Source organism: Oculina patagonica, chromosome 13 (assembly GCF_052425735.1).
Source record: "Oculina patagonica isolate OP01 chromosome 13, crgOcupat, whole genome shotgun sequence".
In the NCBI taxonomy this organism is placed as follows: domain Eukaryota; kingdom Metazoa; phylum Cnidaria; class Anthozoa; order Scleractinia; family Oculinidae; genus Oculina; species Oculina patagonica.
Window position 1 is genome coordinate 35131770 of NC_135770.1, and position 22892 is coordinate 35154661.

The window sequence follows — 22892 nt, forward strand, 5'->3', positions numbered from 1 at the left end:
CAGATTTCATAGTTTTTATTTTTTATTGTAAATATTGTAAATAATAATCTTTTATATATTTTAATAACTCTTTGTAAATTTAGTTTATTTGGAAGACGAAGAGCCACTCTGTGGAAGCTCTTCCAATAAAGCCGTTATTATTATTATTATTATTATTATTATTATTATTATTATTATTATTAAAAAGCCATACTAGCTGAACAGCACACACAATCAAAAACATTATATAACACATGGCTGCCACTCCACGGGTAATAGGCTGTGCGCATGCGTACAGGTCTTGGCCAGGCCGTGGAGATGTGTGACCATTGCATTCAGTGGTTTAGATTATTATAACTGTCATACGATATTTAGAGTTGGATAGAATTTTTATTTTTCTAAGAAGTATGATTCTGAACCACACACCTAAAACCTGGGCGGGTAATAAACTTGCTTATATAAATGAGCATGATTTACAAACAGTTAAAATACTGAAAAGGCAATCATTTCATTACACTGCTGTGTAATTTATACATACAAATACTAAGTAGTCATTTCAGTCGGGATAGCTGCTGTTGAAGAAAGGAAAGAATGAAGAGGAGCAAGGAGAAAGAAAGAGCAAAGGAGAAAAACGTTAACGGTAGAACGATATGGGAAGAAAACAAGCATACAAATTACAAACCCGTGGCGACGAACTCTCAAATGCAGTCTTTTATTAAAGGAGATGCAACCAGAAATTTTGCGACAATAGCTTGGGAAGTATGTATCCCAAGGTTTCACATCAACACTCAGGAATATCTGATCCAAGCAGATGTGCTGGATGACGTGAAGCAAGCCACAGTATGTTTAGAACTGCTATGGACAAGGAAACTGGTAAACGGCAAAAAAGACAAATCAGACATTTTCAATGATCAAGAGGCAGACTGACCCAGAATCCTCTGAAAAAACCAGTGGAGATGCCAGTGATGTAAATGACAAAAATGAAGAGGATTTCACTGAAGTGTCAGAAATGATTTAATAAAACATAAAAGCTCAAGTTTTAAATAGAGTTTTTGTGTTAAGGTTATGAACTGAAAATTATTAATTAATAAATAAAATTTAAGTGTTGATATCGCGAGAAAAAACTGCGCCTGTCCCCCCTCCCATCCCCTCTTATGACCCCATTATTGTTCCCCTGCCCCTCTTTACACAACCAAACAATTTTAGGGGGGTCCCCGCTCAACCCACCCACCCTCTCCCCCCACCTTTCATATTAAATGAACTTTTTCCCTATAAAACGTTTTTACAAAAAAAAAAAAAAAAACTAGTCGTTTATTCTTGGTAAAGTTTACTAATTATAAACTGAGCAATGCTGTTTAAAAGTGCGAAAAATACAATCTTTCCCACTAGCTGCAAAATAATCTTTCATCGTGACTAGATTTTCTAATAACAATGTGGCTGTAACATGTTAACAATGACAGCGCCTGCACAGATGTTCGCTTTCCGATAACCTAGAATAAGATTAGATGCAAAGTCTATTTCTCCTTACAGTGTCAATATACATTATCCAAAACAGGTAATGAGAAGAAAGCAACTCGTCAGTTACAGGATATTGTCTTGATGTAGAGTCTTTTTTTTTTCATCTAACATTTAGTAACATTTCGGGAAATATGCCTGGGCGAATTGAATAGAACGGAGAATTAATTTAAAATTTGTTTGCTTAAATTGCAAGGTATCAAGTAGGTAAAATACTCAATATGTCCAAATTGAAACTCGACAGTCTTCTTCATCGCTTTCAATTTATTTGGAAAAGAAAATACATAAGGAAACTTGTATACTAAGTATAAATTTACTGTGATTCGCCAGCACGAAGTAAGCAAAGCAAGAAACAAATTAAACATTTTCATTTTAATTATTTAGGTTTTGGTTTGGGTAGCATCTTTAAAATTTCTTCATCGTCATCAAAGCATTTCATATTTTCTATGATCTATTTGTCGGGTTTTGGTGCATTTAAGAAGCAGGTGGAGCCGGGTCATGACAAATTTGAAAACACTTGTTATTATTAATTATAATTTCCAAAGCAAAGCATTGATCGACATAAAAATTTACAGATTTAGGGTAAAGATATTTAGATTGGTATGTATAAGAAGAATCGTTCAATCGGTATTTTCGTTAGATGAAATTTGAAAGTAAGGTTAAGTCAGATGTAATTTTAAGACCAGGAAATCTCGCTTCGTATTTTATGTTTAAAGTAACAAACGTGAAGAGACTGACAAAGAATATTTTTGGTTTAACAATTTCTATTGATGTACCGCCTGATGTTATCTTAATTTTTTTTTGCCACTTTATAAATATCGTTACTCGAAAAAAATTAGATCTTGATCACTCTAACTTGGGAATTTGTCAGTATACGAACGTTTTCCTTCGATACGGCAAAAGCTAAAGTCAAAAATCTTATATAATTAGGTAAGCAAACAGCAGCGGCGAAATGTATGAAAATTATAAAAACACTATACCGGGTACTATACAGGACGCGCGACCCATGCATTCGACTAGCTGGCTACAATTAAAATTAATTCTTACATCACTAACGTTTATTTCATAGTATGTGTTCTAAAATATTGTCAATGTTTGATTCCTTCAGCAGATACTCAGAGATTGAACAGCCAAGATCGAACATGAACAACAATACAGCGTCCGAGTGATTTATAGACAAGTACGAGAACATTTGCAAACGCTTTTTATTCGTGGATAGAACATTTACGATACTTTGTAATTACAACAATAGTAATTAATGAAACGAATACCAAGTGTCAATAAAGGAACGTTACAAATATTTGACATGTATGAACATTATAGAAAATTGTTTAACTCATGGAGGATTATTCTTACTATTTTATGCAAAACAATCAGAAAAAGCGGGAAATATTACATAGAAAAAAATGTTCAGCAGACCCTTACACACTAGTGCATCTAATACGTTTTAAACAGTTAGCCAAGTTGTTCTTTGCAAAAGTTATTTCCCTTAAATCTTTATGATTTGGTCAGTGTTAGGAAATTGTCAAATAGAGCTCATTATCGTGTAGGCGACTGATGTATATGGCTAAATAAATTTAAAAAAGAAAGAGTTTCATTATACTCGGAGTAGTTCTCATCCTCACAGTTATCTGTTATCAATCTACAACAAAAGAGTTAAGGAGGGAGGAAAATTTAGTTTACTTCACTGAATAAAACTAGATGCTAAGAGCAAATTAAAGGCTAGACCCAAATGCTCTTAAACCTTTCTATAATGAAACATTGCTTGGTAAGGAAAAAGAAAAAGGATATAAAATATGCCGCACCACTTGAAAAGTGAATGCGGTCAATCTTGTGTCGTTGTCCTCACTTTTACATTTAAGTTTGGTTTACTTCCATAAACAAGTCCTCCTTTAATAGTCAAAAAGGGATACCTCCCAGGGATATCTACGGCCACCGTGGGGGAAGTCTTTCTTTCCTTGGGGAAGATTATGGAAGGGAATTTACTTTAGACCATAATCTTCCAGCCTCCCAGAGGAAAAGATTGTGTGTTAAAGTTTAACTCTCTGCCGCAATCTTCCACCCTCCTAGAAGTGAAGATTATAGGAGGAGTTTTGCTCTAATCCACAATCCTACACTCTTCCAGAGAAGACTTTTAATAACTTCCACCATCAATCTTCGTTCTCCTGGAAGAGAATATTGTGAGAGTGTTTTACTGCCATTCACTGTCTTCCACTCTCCCAGAGAAAAAAATGTGAAGAAAGAGTTCATCTGTCATTCACATTCTCGACTCTCCTCAAAGTAAGAGAGAAGTGGATTGGACTACACTCTTTTCCAACTTATTTTCCTCAGGGGCAGTGCAGGACGCCGGATGGTAATAAAACTCGCTCTCTCAATCTTTTAATCTAGGAGAGGGGAAGATTGTGGATGGAATTAAAGTTTCTCAAACAGTCTTCTATTCTGGGAAAGAGGAGGATTGTGGGCAGGTGTGAAAGTCTCTCCAATGATCTTCACTTCCAGGTGGTTGGATGATTGTGTATGGGAATTAAACTTTAATGTGCAATAATATCCCGGAGGAGGTTGGAGGATTTTGGATAAAAGTAAAATTTCCTTCTACCATCTTCCTGCTCAGGGAACGTTTGAGAATTTGAGATGGAAGTAAGGCACACTACCACTGTGGCAGTAAATGTCTACGGGAAACAAGCCGTCTCTAGCAAGAAGGGAATGCAAATAGGAAGTAAACGAAATTAAACGTAAAAGTATAAAACACGAGACACTAACATAACATCACACCCCAATCTGAGGTGACAAAATATATGAATAAATTAACCCAGGGTAGGGTGTGTGTCCCCCCTCCACTCTCTCCTTCTCCTCCGGAGGGGGAGTAGGGTGTGTGGGAGTACCTCCCCCCCTCCACTCTCTCCTTCTCCTCCGGAGGGGGAGTAGGGTGTGTGGGAGTACCTCCCCCCTCCACTCTCTCCTTCTCCTCCGGAGGGGGAGAAGGGTGTGTGGGAGTACCTCCCCCCTCCACTCTCTCCTTCTCCTCCGGAGGGGGAGAAGGGTGTGTGGGAGTACCTCCCCCCTCCACTCTCTCCTTCTCCTCCGGAGGGGGAGAAGGGTGTGTGGGAGCACCTCCCCCCTCCACTCTCTCCTTCTCCTCCGGAGGGGGAGTAGGGTGTGTGGGAGCACCTCCCCCCTCCACTCTCTCCTTCTCCCTCCGGAGGGGGAGTAGGGTGTGTGGGAGCACCTCCCCCCTCCACTCTCTCCTTCTCCTCCGGAGGGGGAGTAGGGTGTGTGGGAGTACGTTACTGTCCCCTCTTTTGTTATTATTATAGTAAGTAACATGGACACAGGTTTTTGCCGTGCGTACCTATTAGGCCGTGCGGCTACTTTATTCTTCTGTTAAGTTAGTTACTTATTAAACTTTTTGGAAGAAGGTTTTAAAGAGCCTTAAATTGACGACCTTTAATTCGCTCTTTTCCCCTCTTTTACACAAGTAACGTTTTGAAAATTTTACTTGAAAATGGAACGGATATCTTATCTTTAAGACAGTTCTTGTTGTCCTTTTACGGTTGGTAGCTAACTTCGATGTGACAATGAAGATTGTTTGATACTTTTGAAAACTTAGAAAAGAGTGAAAATTGCAGTTTGTGAAAGTTATTGTTGACGAGCTGCTTACTTCATGATGTTTTCCGCCTGACTTGTTTTTGCAAGTTGAGGTTGTTGTTGTGACGTTTGTCTGTACATTTGTGGTCTTTCATCTCTTTCTTCGTGCCTGTTGACAAAATGAAACAAAGTATACATTGGAAGTCGTATTTAAGAAGTTGAGGATGTTCCAATTTTTTATGAAGAGTTAGCAACTATTTGCTGTAATTGGTAGTAAAAACGGAATCCGCGTTGTCTTCGAGTATAAATTGGACGATGTACCAAAATTATTTACATATTGTTGTAAACGTCTGTGTTGCTGTTTAAAATATCTTGTCAAAAGAAATAATTTCTTACAACACCAAACATCGAAGTTGCACTGAATTCCACTGAATTGCCCAAAAGACCATTTTACAAAATTGCCACACATGAAAAAAAAAAAACAAACAAACAAACAAAACAATAAGAAAAATAAAAAAAATTGCCACTCTAGATTTTACGTTAAGTTTACATGGCTCTTGTAAAATTTGAAATTAATCGTTTTCTCAGGCTCTGATAAGAAATTGTTGTTTTTGTGTTATCATGTACAGTTACTAAAATCACGCAATAGGATTTAATTTATTAAATTATCCTGATACTCGATTTTTGTCCAACTTAAATTGATATTTCTCGATTTTCGGATGAATTCCATTTAATTTTGTTTGCTTTGTTACATTATTACTATTCTTATCAGTCTTGCTTTAGTTAAGTTTTATGCTTTTGCAATACTATATGTAATTATTGGAATTATAATAACGCAAAATTGCTTCTTGTTGTTTGTGTTTGTAACGTGTTGCGTTTTATTTTACTTCCAAATTAATTTATACCATATGATCGCTGTTCTTTTCGGCAAGAAGGTCTGCACAATTTAGTAAACAGATCCTTATGAATAAAACGAGAATTTATGTGCCATTAATAATGTGCACATTATTAAAATGAGCGGATTAATTTTGAATTTTGTTCTAGATAAGTTAGCAGGTAGAGATGATGTTTTTTTTTGTTTGTTCAGATTTTTAACCACAGCTAAGTTGAAAAGGTATTTTAATATAAATTAAGCTATAAACAAACTTTAGTCGGAAACTTGGGTCATTCTAACGAAGTTGTTTTGTGAATGTGCTCGCACGTCTCTCTTTTCCTTGTTAATTTTCACTGCTCAGCAGTAACAAAATAACGTGATTACTGATATTCAACAAGATTAATAATTACAAATCCCACCACTTTAGTCAATTTCTGTTTGCATGTCAAGATATGTAAAACAATAATCTTGTGATCATCCATCTTTGTGATCTCAGCCTAATAGGTGATTATAACACTACAACAAATTGCAATAGTGATTGTAAAAAAAATAGTGATTGTAGTCTTGGATTTTTATCATATCCTAGTTCTTTAGCTAATTTGGAATTCTGGAGTTAGTTCACTTTTATTTTTCAGGTATATGGGTAGTATTTTATCCAAATCCTTTTTGTTCGACGATTTTTGCTCTAAAGAACTTAAAATTGGCAGCGATGAACGTAAAGAAACAGCAAAAATATAAAACCTTAGATAACTTGTAATCCCAGCCTTAATCTGCTTTCGAACAACTTGTTCCTGTCTGTATCACTTTTATTTAAAACTAATGGTCTCTGTCATATTTGAGAATCGAGGAAGGCTTTCTCAAATTGGAAAAGGCTTTATTTTTAACGCTTTAATGAATGCTGTTTTTATATGAATTTTGCAGAATGTGTAACAAAAACAGTTTGTCCGGCCTGTAGATTACTTGTTCAATTCGAAAAAACGCTAATTTAAGAAGTTTTAGCTTAATTTATTGGTGAAAAAGAGTTAACTTATACCATTGTTAAATATCTAAATCAGTTCAGAACTATACGGCATGAAGAACATTATATAGTACAATTTGGCAAATTTTACAGATCTTCTGACACCCTGTTTCACAGGTTTGGTTAAATTTAATCACATACCACTGCTAGTGTTTTGTGGCGTCATTTCTCAGCCAATCTGAGTGAAAATGAGCTTAGCATCATTTCCTATCTTTTCAGTATTTATCCTTCATATTATATTCATTGCTTTTACTGAGTCATATTTCTAGTTGGTAAATCAGAGAACCTACTAGCAGATACAACAAGATGATACATACTAGTTATGCAACGATTTCGAGTGGTATACTATGGAATATCCCACGAGTCACTTGTATTTTCTCGGTATACACACGAGCCTTTAGGCGAGTGTGTATACGAAGAAAATACAAGTGACAAGTGGGATATTCCATAGTATACCACGAGAAAGTGTTGTGTAACTATTTTATACCATGCCATAGAAAATACGCTTACTAAATTTCATCGAGAATAAGATCGCAGCGCACGATGGGAAGGTTGGGTTGAATACCGTCGAATATACAACGGCTTTCCTGTATTCTGATTGGCTGTATTTTCTATGGCATGGTATAAAACATGATATCTCCTACTGTTGTTGATGATTTTGTTTATTTTTATCACCTGTCGTTTGACAATGTATTCATATTGTAAGGAGAAAACGTATGTTGGTCAGCCTGAGCTTGTTGGTAATCAATCTTGACAGTTAAAAACGTTCATTGCTAACTGGCCCCTTGTATTTGTTCACTTTCTTTCCTGATCTCGATTTTTCATCTGGCGGAGGTTTTCCAAACAAAATAAAACTAAGGCAACGTGCGATAACAACGAATTTCCAACTAGAGATCCGAGAACTACACATTATAAACACAACAAGATGGCAGATCTCGCGAGCACATGCTCGACTCTCAAGTCCGCGGCAGGAGCGGGGACTAGCTCCAATTTTGGTAAAGTCCGCTGACTAAAGCGCAGTCGGCAACGAGTCGGCAACACTACAATTAAAATACCTGAAAGCCAGAGCCTTTAACTTGTTTAATTGACTTAAAAAATGTTTCTTGACAAAGAGATAATGAATTGAACTGTTTTGACATGTTTGAAGTAACTAGAGCTCCAGCTGAAAAAATTTGAATTACTGATAGACTTGATTTTAATTCCTGGCGCAAACTGTCTTGTAAGGGTTTACAAAGTGGCCATTTGTGCCCTTCAACTGGATGAATCTTAAAACGAAAGACCATGACTTTCTAAAAATTCTTGGACTTGAAAAAAACAACATATGTATATTACAAAATAACGAACTGGATTTTTTCAGTTTGGAATCCAAGCTTAAATATTCTATTCTTCTAATTAAATAATTGCTATATACATTTCTTTTTATGCTATACTTTATCAAACACAAACTCTTCATTTTAAGAAGGTAAAAAGCGTTCTCTGGTGAAATATTTTAAAAATTAATAGCTTTCGACAGCCAGACTGCTGTCTTCGACGGATAAAAATGAAGTGATAAAATGGACGATTCGCTAGTCATATTCAAATTTTTAGGTCCATTTTATCACTTCATTTTTATCCGTCGAAGACAGCAGTCTGGCTGTCGAAAGCTAATAATTTTTAAAATATTTCACCAGAGAACGCTTTTTACCTTCTTACAATGAATCCTGGTATCGGATCTTCAATATTTTTACAAACTCTTCAATTAACAAGAAACGCCAACAATATCTGATATCTGCTGCTTTTAATTTGAATTTTATCAATTGTTCTGGACACTGAACGACCATCACTGCTATTTTCTGAAATTCTTGTTTGGTTGAACAAATTGATTCGTAACTTATGCGAACGAACAAGTTTTTCGAGTTTACGAGTAAGACACTAATTTTGCACAGAAGATTTACATGTAATACAACAATATTCGATAGTTTTACTTCAATCTCCGAGAATAACGACTTAGATTTGTAGCTTTTCCCCCCCAGGTTTGAAATATTATTTTTAATGCTGGTTGTCGTTCATTAGTTCGTAGAATTTGAAGACAGCAAGACAAGTTGGAACGGATTTCTTCGCAAGATTCTTGTCAATTTATCAATATTGAAAGAAAATATTTCATGTTGTTTACTCTGAGTCTGAGATACTGAGATGGCAAATGACCGGAAAAATAAAATTATGATGTACTTATCTGAATCAAGCCCCGTGTTTCCAGTAGTCAACTTGTACCAGAGTCCAAGAGCTACACACATAGTCACTTCAATCCAAAATGGTTGCACTCAAAAGTCCATACACTTTCTTTGATACATCTTTGTCTATCCTGGAGTAAACAGAGGAAACCGTCAATATTAAGCCATTTTTCTCAGTGTTCTTTTTTTCTATGTTAAAGTCTGTGTATCTTAATTTCGCGTTTTCAGTTTTCCAGATTTCTCTGTCGGAACGACCAGTTTGCGTCGATTGTTCTTCTCACGGTCTGCAATAAACGCAGACACTTGATGGGTTTCTCATTGTGGTTATTTACTTCAGTGGTTTTACAATATCGAAAACTGATCAAAAATAACCTGAACAACAAGCTGCCTTACCTCGGGTGTGGCTTCACGATATTCAAAAATAAAATAACGACCCGTTACTTAGGTAAGGTAAGGTAAGGTAAGGTAAAACTTTATTTATGCAGGGTGGCCCATTCAGCACAGTGGCTGGTCTCCAGAGGGGCCCTGCTAAATACAATTTCTAAAAATATAAAATATCTAATTGTTTAAAATAGTTATAAAAATAGAGTTAAAAGCTAATGTTTAGTAATTGAAATACAACACTTGACAATGTATGGACTTTGAAATGTCTTTAGCCCCCCCCCCCCCCGCCCACTTTTTATTTACTTTTTTTATATTTAATGTCTTAAGATGATGGGAGTATGCCTCCCTTTGCAAGACCCACCCCCCCTTTAGTATTTTATTATTGTATCTTTCTGATGAATTTACCGTGTTAAAATAAAGTTACTACCTACCTACCTACCCCCCCATTGTAGATGTAGATGGACTTACCCAAAAGAACGGATGCTTCCAAAACTGGAGCCAGAGGCGACCAGCTCAGGCCAAACTTCGATCGATTCAAACAGTTATTCTCAAGAATCCATGCAATTTCTTCAGTACTGATCTCTGTTCAGCCTGGAGAAAACAGAAGAAACGCCATTAGTTACTGCGTATTTTTCAGTTAAGGTAATTACAAAAAGTCGCTCGACAAACTAACAGAAATTGTGAAGTGACTTTTGAAAGCGCTGACAAAGTAAAATTAAATTACAAACATGCCCCAAGCAATAGACAGGAATATGTTGGTAGGTTCCTGGCCTCACTTTTAAATCAACGGATTATAAAACAGTTCTCAAACAAACCTCCGAGCTGTATGTCTGAAGCGCAATACCACAAGGAATGTCTTCAATGATCCGTCGACCCCAGCTGAGGCCAAAAACCAGGAAGACATTTCTTCACAACTCACATCCTGTGCAGAAATGAACAATAAACAATTAACAAATTCTAACTTGCTCGCTCTTTTAAAACAACTCTCGGCTTAGCTTGTAGAATATTTTTTGAACGACTGCTAACAAGGTTATTAGCCAAATTCAGAATTTATTTCCTCTCCATCTCAAAGCAATGCATGGCAATCGAAGATTTTAGTTTTTATCAAAACAGTGAAAATGTTCACTGAATGTAGTTGATGTACACAGCAGCGCTCCGAAGCGAACAACACATACCTCGAACGAACCGAACAAGCCAGTATGTATGAAAGGTCAACAGTGTGTAAAATAACGTCGTTATATGCAATAACTGTACTCACAAGAATAAAGTGTTTTGTAGCCCACAACTTGTTAAACGTTTTCCGCGGCGTGGCCGATGAGTAACTCGAACTTAACTTAACGCTAATATCAGACCGTTTAAAGGCCAAAATTGAAAGGCTAGCGAAATTTCAAAACCTAAAGCTACATATGGTAGCTAAATGAATAACACTGATACTAGACATACAAAGAAGATAAAAAACGTGGACTTATCTAAAGGAAGCACACGGAGGGAGATGTTCGCAGTTTCGCCTCAACGTACTTCTACGGACTGACCAACAGCAAAATTATGGGTGTGTCGTTTGACACTTCTTTATATACGACATAAAAAATTCATTCCCCGCAGCTATGAGAAAGATTTTATGTAACCCGTTGAACAATATTTAACAATGAGTATAAAATAAATCTAAACAAAAGAAAACAATGCAATTAAGGTCTAATAGTATCTAATTGTGTAGTAACTATTTCATGGGTTTGATAAAATCACTCTATGATTGATACAAACAGAATGCCGGTATTAAAGAATTTTTCAGAAATTTTTGCGAAGATTGTAATGCCTTGAATCACTTCAGTAATGTCGTGAGAAAAGCACGCGCTCAAATCTTCATTGTTATAGAAACAACGGTCAAAAAAGGTTCATAATTCTGCGTCAGATTAAATATTTTGTTTTCTATTACGTACATTGAAATGAAGACTGCTCGACCTTATAGGGAAATCTTTGTTTACAATATTTGCCTTTTTAGCATACGCGCTTCACTTTCCGATCGAGCTACTAAAATACTTATTACTAGTAGTAATCAGAGATCAGGGTAGTGCGTTCGACCTATAGGTAAAATAGACCCAAGGTAAGCAGGCAGTGGCAAAAAAACCGACATGGTCGGCGTACTTGTAGTATGCCTTATGTCAAAGTTAGTTACTATGCTTCAGTACCGAACCAAACGCGAGGAGGATAAGTGTGAGAAAGATTGTGTGACGAGCCAAAAGAACATAGAATGAATGAAATGTTATGTACACAAAAAAAATTATTTATTTCACTTGACCTGTTATCGTTTGGCACTATCGTTTTCCACAAACGTCTGGAAATAGTTTTACTTCTATTTAAAATTCCACAGACATAATTCACACAGTAATCCACTACACGTATATTACATTCACACAACGATTTCCTCGTCAAAACGTATAGTGTTTCTAGGAATAACGATATATCACAAATTCAAAGAAATGATAAAACAATTTAGATCCGTATTATACCCACTCTCGATGCATTTAATTCTAACAATTTGTAGTTTTGTGCAACATATAATAATTGCAGTAAAATACGCTGGTTTACCTGCGAACGAACTCCGTACGAAACTACGCATCGACTTACTCGATTTCCACTCTTTTTATGACGTTCGGTGGCTGAAGACAACTCTGCTACCTTGGATGATAACCTTCTAATGTTCTCCATGACATTTTTGGCAAAAATACAATTTTGACAACACGTTTTTAACCCTTTTTTTCAAGCAAAATAATGTTTCTAAGCTGCGTTTGGGACGCCATCTTGTTTTACATGAAATCGAGGCCATCTGTGGCTACCAGTTTCCCGGCCGAGAATTGCCCCTGCAAAAATCAATCGGGCGCGGGGCGGCCAATTTGGAGTCCATACACCTGCGCGCGCATTACGGCTCGATTCATTCCGCATAACAGTGCACAGGCATACCAACTCAAAAGACACAGGACGCAAAAACAAAATTAGGCTTGCGCTCTCCTTCGTCGAACGCAATGAATATTGAAAGTACATGGTACGATAAACTTTCGCTATAAATTTGAGCCCGATATATTAAATGCTTCTTCTGTGACGCAGGATTGAAAACTTGATATTTTACAAAGAATGTTATTTTATGGGCTCATGAGCGCTTTTGCCACCCAGAAATTTTGCAGTTTTTGAACGCTTATATCTTGTCGACAAGCTCTTTAAATATCTGGAGTCACTTTGTATATGGCACGATGCCTTCTCTCCGCAAAGTTGTATGCCAATAAGGCAAAATGTAAACAATGACATAAGCAAAGATCGCCTTATTTCATTCAACCGTGAAGCATCAGCCGTTCAAATATGGGATGGCATGTAATTAAAAATTCCATATGCGATTAGTGCTCAAATCGGGCTGCTTATAACCAATCACGTTCGAGAATTTTGTTATAGTTTTGATTAATATTGCAACGCTGGGACTTGAGGCATTTTTTCATTCGACCAAAAATTCTGGGTGTGAATGGTACGGAAATTTCCTGGGAAAGTTTGCATAAAAATTCAAAAACTTCCGAAATCTGAACCAGGAGTAATTGCAGAATACTCTGCCACATCGAGCCCTTTACTAGTCCAATCCCTGGACTCGCTCTTCCTCGCGTCCTTTATAGGGTTGTACCCAGGCGCGCCTGGGTTCAAGTACTAGACTAGCCGTTACTGAAAATTAGATAGGTGGTAGTCCAGTCCCTGAACTCTCTCTTCCGCGCGCCCTTTATAGGGGCAGGCGCGCGGAAGAGAGAGTTCAGGGACTGGACTAAACGAGCTTGCGTTGGCGGGATTTGCTGAGAAAAATTTTGCTCCTCATTTCTCTCCTAGAAAAACAAGAAAAGTAGAAAAATTAGTCACCACAAAAAAAAAACAGGATTAATGGCGGTTGGAGATATAAATATATATATTTGTATTCTTTCTTGAATTTAACCAATTTTTTTTGCTTTGCATTGTCACTTACTTGAGGAATGGCCGAACCAGCGTTACATAAGCCCTTAGTTTGAACTAGGGTTTGTAGATAATGCACTATGCCAGGCGATCTAGATCCAGTTTATTACTTCGATGCGAAGAAAGATCGACTGTGGTATTTGCTTGTTCACTTGGTTTTCCTTTTAGAGATTATAGGAATCTACCTAGACCAAGCCACTTATCTCCGAGTTATTTTCCTGTCGCTGTTTATTCAAGTTTATATTTCTTTGGCTTGTTTAGCTTACGTCATTTTATACATGCACATAACACAACTTTTGCTGTTGTATTTCTCAAGTAATCCATACGCGAGTTTTAACCTTGCCCCATTTCTTAATAATGTTGTTTTTAATGCATAATAGACATAACAGTATACATCACGAAAATGAAAAAAAGAGGTATTGATCGCTTTTAAGAGCCACTGAGTTGACGTAATAACACCCATACTGAGCCAAACCAAATAAAAAGCGATCGATGAAAATCGATGGTAATCGATGAAAATCAATGACAATCGATGAAAATTGATGACAGTCGATGAAGATCGATGAAATTAATAGTCACAAAATTTTCCGTCATCGATTGGTCATCGATTTCCAATATCAATCGATAAATTGGCATCGATTATAATCGATTGGTATCGATTATCATCGATTATCGGTTTCATCGATTAGTAAGCATGGCAACACAATTACATATCACGCGACGTAAGTACCCGACTGAAGTCTATTTATTTTAAACAAAAAAACTTTCAGTCACAGAAGTTTTATAACTTCCCATTTCTTCAGCATCTTATAAATATCCTTCCCTATCCGCGAGCTTGTCATTCTTGTTCTGGTGTCATTACCAGGATGTACAACAACTACGAAGTTGTGTGTGTTGATACACACAACTTTGTCGTTGTTGTACATCCTACAAAAATTAAATCTAACCGCTCATAATATAAAAAATGTCAGTAAATCGGATAAAATCCTTAAAATGATAAATGAATGTCATTAATCAAGAATTTTTTTCCTGTTTTGACAGAAGCTCAAACAACTCCTTGTTCTAAATTGTAAAGAGTTAGTGAGCAGTGCTAAAGGTACACTCTCTGGCTTGCAGGGAAGCTTGAAGCATCAAAACTACAATTACCTACTCCATTGACACAACTTGTTATCCCAGATAAAAAATGCTTTACCTTGGGAGGGAACCGTTTCGTTGCTGTCTGCAGTGTCTTCGTCACATACGAAGACACTGCAGACAACAACGACACAGTCGTTGTCACTGTGAGCTGGCTCACTGATGTTACTTGTATACTTGGTACCTGACTTGGTACAGGATGGCTCGGTGTCAGTGTCACAATGGACAGCAATGTTTGGCATCGACCTTGCATTTATTCGTGACTCTCCTTTGTAAGCTAGAAATCGTCCGCAGTGGTGTTAACTATGCTTCATATTGTGAACAGCATCACATGACATCTGACCGCCGGCTTACAAGATTTAGTTTGAATCTTAGAACTTAGCTTTATATACATAGATATAGTTTGCTTTTTGCTTCGGGATTTATAGATTTAACTTAGTTTTTAAATAATTTGTAATTTTACGAAATGTTAAGTAGTAATTTTAATATAACTATCTACAGTAAACTGTTATATTGATCGACTAGCAGACTAAATAAACAATTGACTGAACTTCTAGATGACTACGGGGGTGGGGGGGTACTCTCATAAATTTCGGGTAGGGATGTGCCACGAAGATTTTAAACCCTGACCCTATTTAAGGATAAAGAACGCAAAATTTGATACCTTTATAAGACCCAAAACCGAAAGAATGACACCCTATTCAAGGGGAGGAGAAGCGTTCCGTGACGACCCAAATAACGGCTAACCGCACACGGCAAAACACAGATCTTTATAAAATCGCTTTGCTAATACTTAAACGGTTAGTTCTGTTTTAAGATAGCTTAGTTTAGCTGGGTGTTCAGTTTAGCTGATAGAATTTAGGTACCCTATCTTAGGATGCCAAAAATGCCAAAAAGCAAAGCAAAATGATACCTTTTTTGAGGACCGATAACCTCAAAAACCATACCCCATCCCGCGGCACTTACATATATAGCCCATATGTGGAAGTACACCCCCCCCCCCCCCGTGTGGGACTAAGCGAGTGACTCTATTTGACTATACTATTTTTAGCTTATGTTTTTTCTGAGACTTACGTTTTGCGCTGTCCATATTAGCACAACCATATCGCAGTAATGGTCTTTTGCCTTTGAAGACTGAAATGAGAAACAGTAATGTTAATGTTATTTTTTCGTACTTAGACTAAGTATAACTAACTAGACTAGTACAATCACAAGTATATTTGATTGGTTCAACATATATATTATATGAATCCGTGACACAAGGCATTGTATGTCAATACCAAAACGCTTAAAGTAATTTTTAATGCCAAATGAAAAACATTAAAAAAATGCAATACTTTTATTCTGCCACGGTGGTCTTTGCAAATTCACGTTCGTTTTTTATAGTTTTTCATATACAGAGGACTGTATTCAGTAAGCCTAGAAAATGTTTCCTTTTTGATAAGTTAAATAAATTTAAAGCATTTTATGTATTATCAGGAGTTTTCAGTGCGAGACATTAGAAAATCAAGATCAACGAGATAGCAAAGTACATCCCATTGTGTTAAAAATGACCATTTCTCGATAGTAGAGAAGCTATCTCCAAGGCGAACTTGGTTTTCAAATAAACTGCATTACGCGTGTTCGAGCAGGGCCGTAACCAGACCTTTGCCAAAGACGAGGCAAGATTTTGCTTGGGGGTTTTGGGGGCATGCTCTCCAGAAAATTTTGAAATCTAGGAGCTCTGAAACTCTTTCTTCGACATTTTTCGTAAGGTATTTTTGAGAGAAATCAATTTTGTTCAACTTGAAATTATTTCCAAGCAAAACAGATTTTGTTTTTAATTTAAGGTTAAAATCTAAACGAGGCAAGTGCCTCGTCTTGCCTCTTGCTAGTTACGGCCCTGGTTCGAGAACATTTATATTGCAAAAAGATAAAATATAAAAACCACCTACCTCCATGACTATGGCTGAAATTCGATTTCGCTTAAATAGAGAAGCTCTTAGCATTATCAAATTCTTTACAGTCAGTACTGCTGTACGACTCGAACTTGCAGCGAAAGCGATGTGACTAAAACTTATCTACGTCAGTGTTGTCGTAACAGTTAATTATGACGAGTGAGTAAGGATTTAATGAGAGATAAATCTGAGGTAAATTGAAAGTTGATACTATCATGGATACCATAGGTTTTTCGGACTAACTTACATGACAACAGTACAATAATGCAAGCAGAATAGATTCTGAATAAATCTTTACTTCGATGCGCAAAAGTGTCTGCACGCGCTACCTAATAACACCGAGCGCGCGCAAAATTTAAAAAGAGATCATGCGCCTGCTTTTGCTAGTTTCATAAAGCACACGAGGGGACTAGTCACAGAGACCAGTCCGTGCCATTAGTCACACACTCCATGCGTAATGTTTACACAAAGGGACTAGTCGCAGGGACCGACCGCTTTGGATTGGTTCATGTTTTACTTTGGTCGCACGGACTTAGTCCCCTCGTGTGTACCGACCTCGGTCATTTCTGCAAAAAAATGTGGACCAGAGACGAAAATGATTACTTCGGTTACTTTCGTAAAATAGTATCACGTTCGACTAAGCAAAAAAGGGAATCGCGCTATACAGGGAAAACAACTGTCTAAATACACGCGCAAAATGGTGTAAATGACGAGTTTAGACTACTCGATTTCTGTGAAGAATGAACAAATTTGCATCTACAGAGGTCGCTAAAAAGACGCTTCCCAAACCATGCTTCTTGCTCTAGCCGCGTTTTTGTATAGCGCGCACATGAAAACACCTCGAGAATGCGGTGCGTGAAAAAACATACTGCTTTTTGTTCAAATAATTAAATCACAGGTCTTAAAATTTCTCCCAACTAACGAACCCTTACCTCCATGTTTTAGTTTTTCAAATTCCGAACAGGCAGTCGAACTTTCTTTATATTTTCTCAGTAAGATTTCTCCACAAAGTCTGTCTCAGGAAAAGTAAACCTATTTGACTTAAAAAACACTGTCGTAACAATGTGATAACGAACTTATTATTTAATTTCACATGTTTAATTGTGTTCTTAAAGTTTGCCGAGGTATTAGAATAGCAAATATTGTAAGGCTAACTTTATTTTAGTGAAGCTAACTATTTTTTTCAAGTTAACAGCCAAAGTCAGAAATGAAATGTGAGTTTTTATTTAACAGCAAAAATCAGAAATTAAATGTGAGTTCAATTAAAGGAGCACTGTCACGGGGATTTTTCTGCTTTTCAGGAAAAAGATAGTCAAATTGGCGAGGCACTTAAGCTCGTCACTTAAGTCCAGGATTGAACGCAAGTATTGTTTAGTAAGTACTTCATGTTTGACTGTGTCATTTGACATTTCCATATTACTTCATATTTGACAGAACTTGGTTTGTTTTGGTGAATTATTAATGAGGACGCTTTGTGATGCCTGTCATGAGGAACGTGCATCTCATTAGCGTTCAATCCTGGACATATCTGAAGCTCGTACATGAGATGCGCCTAGAACATCAAGTTGAAGATATTTGAAGCAAGAAGGCAGCCGTTGTATTTTTTTGCCTTTTTTTCCAGGCCACATGCAAGGGCAGAACTTGAAATCGGCCTGACTTTTTCAAATTGAGATCTTAAGTTCCCGATGGCATCACAGTAGTGTCACTTGTTTATAGCTTCAGTACACAAGCATGGTAATTTTTAACATCACTCTTCACTATTTGAGGGTTTCCATACGATTTTTGGCTCTTGAATTTTTGAAGTGAAGCTCGTGACAGTTTCCCTTTACAACTCACATTTCATTTCTGATTTTGGCTGTTCGCTGTTACAAAGCTTCTTAAAAAGACTAATAGCGTGTGCGCTTATGAGTCAATTACTTTTTTCTTTCTTCCTTACTTATCTATTTATTAATTTGCTTGTTTGTTTATATACTTAGTTTAGTACTATTCCTGTAGATGGGAAGAGCGTTTGGTCACGGTGCATTCTATGAGATAAGTACCAGAGACGACCAGAGACATATCCCGTGAATTTGTGACACTAGTTGAGGTTTGGGTTCCATTAACGCTGAGCACTGCAGAGTGAACTTTTAACGCTTGGTAAGAAAATAAGGCGCTGGTGACATGTACAATAAAATTGGTCCAAATTTTCGGCGGCTGCGTTCAGTATAAGTAGCGAGCTTGAGTGAAAAGTGTGAACGTTGCAATGTGTTTCGCACACTGTCCAATGCATGTTTTGACAATGAAAACTCAGTGTAAAATTGCTTCGTCGACTTCTTTATTGTTCACCAACTTCTCGGACCAATTTGAAGGTGATTATGGTGAGCTATACTTTGCAAAAGTTTCGATAGAGCCGGGTCTTCCAGCGCCAACCATAAACGCCTGAAGCGAACGACTTCTTAAGAAAGTCTATGCTGTCTAAGAACATGACATCTTATTTTTTTAACATTTCCTTAGGTCAAAATAATGCATCCACTATCGAAAATCCTGGCAACGGTCTATATAAGACAGAAAGCTCATTAGAAAAACTTGGTACATGTACGCATTGCGTACCTGCTTGCAATATAGAGATTGGGAAAGGAACTGGGTCCCAGTTGACTCGTGCGCATTTTGCGGTGGCGGGCTCAAGAAAATTTTGAATCGTTTGATCATTCGGACACTCATCGGAAATACGTAACTTGTTGTTTTAAAACGAGAGAAAAAGGTCCTTGATAGGATTATCCGAATGCTATGGAATGCCACCAAATTACTGGGTATTTGTTCGTGCCAAGAAACTAGTTTGTTAGTGATAAGTCAGCCGGACATGACCGGAAAATCGATTGTGATTGCAACACACCACGGTCAACTACGTCGAATGTACACAGTTGTCTTTTCATGAAAAGTGGAAATGAATCCAGACAGAGTCGGACGGATTCCGCCTCCTACAAGACGACTTGTTGTACGTAAAGCGAACAGCCACCGAGATTTACGTCCCCTCACTGAACGTGTAAGTATTCATGTTGTGTTATCTTGTTTGCTCGAGTGAAAAGCTCGCTCGATAGTGCATGGTCTTTGTTGGGTCGTTGTTTGCTCCCAGTTCGCGGATTAATTAAAACATGGCTTCTGTTGGATTATCCTAAGTCCGTTTTATTTGACTTTTATTTCTTAGGCAACTCTTGACAAAGTTTTGGGACTGACAGTAACCAGAAATGCTTCGCTTGCTTGCGATCCGTTGTCCGGAGTAGTTGCTTATCCGGCAGGGTGAGTGAGCTTACAAGTCTATATTCCGACATTTTTTCTTGTATTATGCTGGCATAGAATATTACTTGGTCTCCAGGAATGACGTGGGTTTTAAACAATGCAATTAACATGATTTGAGGGACGATTTCCTATCTTTGTTGATGCATCAAACGCGGAAATATTTTCAAAATAAAGCGTAAAAGGTCACAGCGAAAACGTGCTACTCGAAATCGCAAATAAATAAACTTCCCAGTGAATCTATTTCTGGTTCGGAATTACGACTTTTTAAGTGGGCACATTTTTTGTCCAAAATGAGTGGACAATACTTATCAAAATATTAAAAGTTTTAATAACAAGGTTTTTACAAGCCAAAATATTCTTGTGAACTTCTAAAATTGTTAAATTTTAATCGCGGCATCGCTTTTGCTTTGCTACAATTTCGTACATGAAAAGGTTCTGGACCATTGCCTACTAATCTCACGGTGGATAATTTCCGTCGTATAAATATCAACTCGTTATAAGCGCTTTCAGGAAAGGCATCTCTTACGTTGATTAGATTCTTCGTGCATGGAATAAAATGCTGAATTTAGCTTGTAGCTGTGGGAGGCATTTATAATTCATAGATGTATCTCTGATCTCACGGCTTTTTATAAAAGAAAACCGACCGGCATCGATGTTGGAGTTAATGAGAGCATTTAGAACGAAATATTCACTGCTATATTGGCCCAGATCGTTATGTGTTGATTGAAATCAGCCCAACATTTGTTGATATATAACGGAAGAAAAATTAACACGTTTGTTAACAAGATTCGAAAATGCACTCGAAAACTTCGTCGTTGCAAAATTTATGTCCTTGTTTATTGCGTCGTCGAATACATCGCCACATCGGGAGGAAACAGCGACGGGAATTTTAAACAATCGTTAAGACGCTGTTACAAAATTGAATCAATTTTAATGGTCTCTGCGAGGGTCATGTGGAGGAGTTATTATGGTTTCCGAGCTATTCGCTCTTTGTGTTGTATTCATTTGTTGTTTTTTATTGTATTTACTCGTTCTTGTGAGTGGTTTTGTAATGTAGAACTGTCGCTCATGCAGTGTAGTTTCACCAAATTCGTTCCACCCATGCATCGCATTTGAAGTGTAATCTTTTCGATCTAGAGTCTAGTGGAACATTTGCTTTTGCCATTTCACAGCTGTTTTAAGCAAGATCGATATAGATATCTCTGATAGCAAGGTCATTGTGAAAATTGATATTGCAATTTGCATTTTGTTTTGCTTGCAGAGGGGTAATTAGTATAATCACTCACATGCGAAGAATCAAGGAATATATTATCCTTGAACAAAATCAAATTAACTTAATCAAACAATAAAAGGTCTATTTACATGAGCGAATATGCCTCTGGGAAAAGATTATTCTTTGAAGTGAGAATCTTTTACGGAGTCTTGCAATTAAATTACCTGCAAAATTGACATTTTCTGCCTATCATATTTGCTTTTGGAATTTAATGTTTAGAATTTAATGTTTTCATTTTGTGCTTGTTCAAAAGTTAATACATCAGTTATTAACTAATTAGTTTATTTTTCCCTAAAATAATACGTACTGCTGCAAACCTCGAGTTTGTGTAACATGCAAGTCTAGTGCTCAATGGCTAAATGTTAAACTTTTCTTGAGACAAAGCTAGCTGCAGTTTAAATTGACCTAAATAAGTTGACTTTGTGTTAAGTCAGATGTTACTCTATGATTAACCAATGGTCTAATAGCTACCAACATGTCAGGTTTCACTAGTCAAAACAGTTTTTACTAGTCAGGTGGTTTCACAGTAGGTGGGAAGGGTCTCGTCTATTAGGCAATTATTACATCTTACATGAAGCATGGTATCTTCAGTAAGCTGACTTCAGCCAACCCTTTTCCTCAGGGAAGGGACGGCCGTACTGGCCGCTTTATAGAGGGTTACCTGAAAACAATGTTTGATGTGGTAGAGTTTTAAATTTAGAATTGTAACTGCAAACAATGGCAAGTGCATCTAAAAAATAAGACTATAACCTGATAAATATGGGTAAAATAGTTTATAACTTAAACAAATACCAAAGTTATTTAATAAGAAACGGCCATGAACACAACACATCCAAAAATACAGCATGGTGTACAAACAAAAATGCTTGGTATAAGATACTGTAACTCCCTTTATACTGAAATGAAGTATTGAAATTCTGACAACTGGCATAACCCTGGTATTTTTATCTTGTCTTGTGACCATCAAAACTAGAAGGTTTTACAAAGGGACTTACTTAAAAACCCAAGCTAAACAATGCAGAATCGCTTTTCGGAATGGCTTAAAAGTAGCCATGGCCACATAACAGTGGCTAAGGTTTTTGCTCTCTTTGCATTTTGGACGAATTTAAAATAAGGTTTGTTATGATGCCACTTTGTTTTGTTCAGTTTAATTTTACTAAAATAATTTTACTAAAATAATTTTGTTTATTTTTTGACAGATGCGTGGTGGTCTTGTTCAACCCCAGGAAAAACAAGCAGAGTTTTGTTCTCAATACCTCCAAGTAAGAAATCGTTACATCCTTAGTGAGTGACCTTGGAGTAACATGTACATGTGTATATATCCGCTTATAAATTACTGATTAACTTTGATCATGTCCTGACTCACTGGACAAAATACATCATGCGATGATGATATCCGTCGCCTGCTTTTATTGAGGAGTGCTAAACAAACAAACAAAGCCAGTTTGGTTTAACTTTTTAATCATCTGATGACCATGGAACTTGTTTGTTTAAATTTGGTTATATGGGGTTGTTGTAAAAAGGTTTCAGTCTTATTTGTCCCTCTGACTACCATTTCATTCTTGCAGAAAAACAATCACATCAGTAGCATTCTCTGGTGATGGCAAATATTTGGCAACAGGCGAAGTAAGTTTGTCAACAATATAAGAACATTAATTTTTCAGTGCGACTAGTCTGTTCAAGTAGTTGCACTGTATAAGATGTAATGTGTATTTAATATTGTTTCTCT

General features: G+C 36.8%; 1 protein-coding gene and 1 long non-coding RNA gene across 2 annotated transcripts in view; one reads left to right on the forward strand and one right to left on the reverse strand.

Annotated features, from left to right (window-relative positions):
- Positions 1-10055: 10055 nt before the first annotated feature.
- LOC144634856 (uncharacterized) lies at positions 10056-16699 on the reverse strand. The gene is made up of 4 exons (XR_013567273.1): positions 16612-16699; positions 15752-15811; positions 10381-10487; positions 10056-10156 (listed from the first exon to the last, which is right to left on the reverse strand). It is a non-coding gene; the product is annotated as an uncharacterized LOC144634856 (long non-coding RNA).
- A 2584-nt stretch (positions 16700-19283) lies between these two features.
- LOC144634847 (uncharacterized) overlaps positions 19284-22892 on the forward strand; it is a 31638-nt gene continuing 28029 nt past the window's right edge. Inside the window, 4 exon segments of the mRNA XM_078493890.1 lie at positions 19284-19636; positions 19799-19890; positions 22363-22425; positions 22732-22789. Coding sequence (XP_078350016.1) covers positions 19538-19636; positions 19799-19890; positions 22363-22425; positions 22732-22789 — 312 coding nt within the window. The 5' untranslated portion in view covers positions 19284-19537.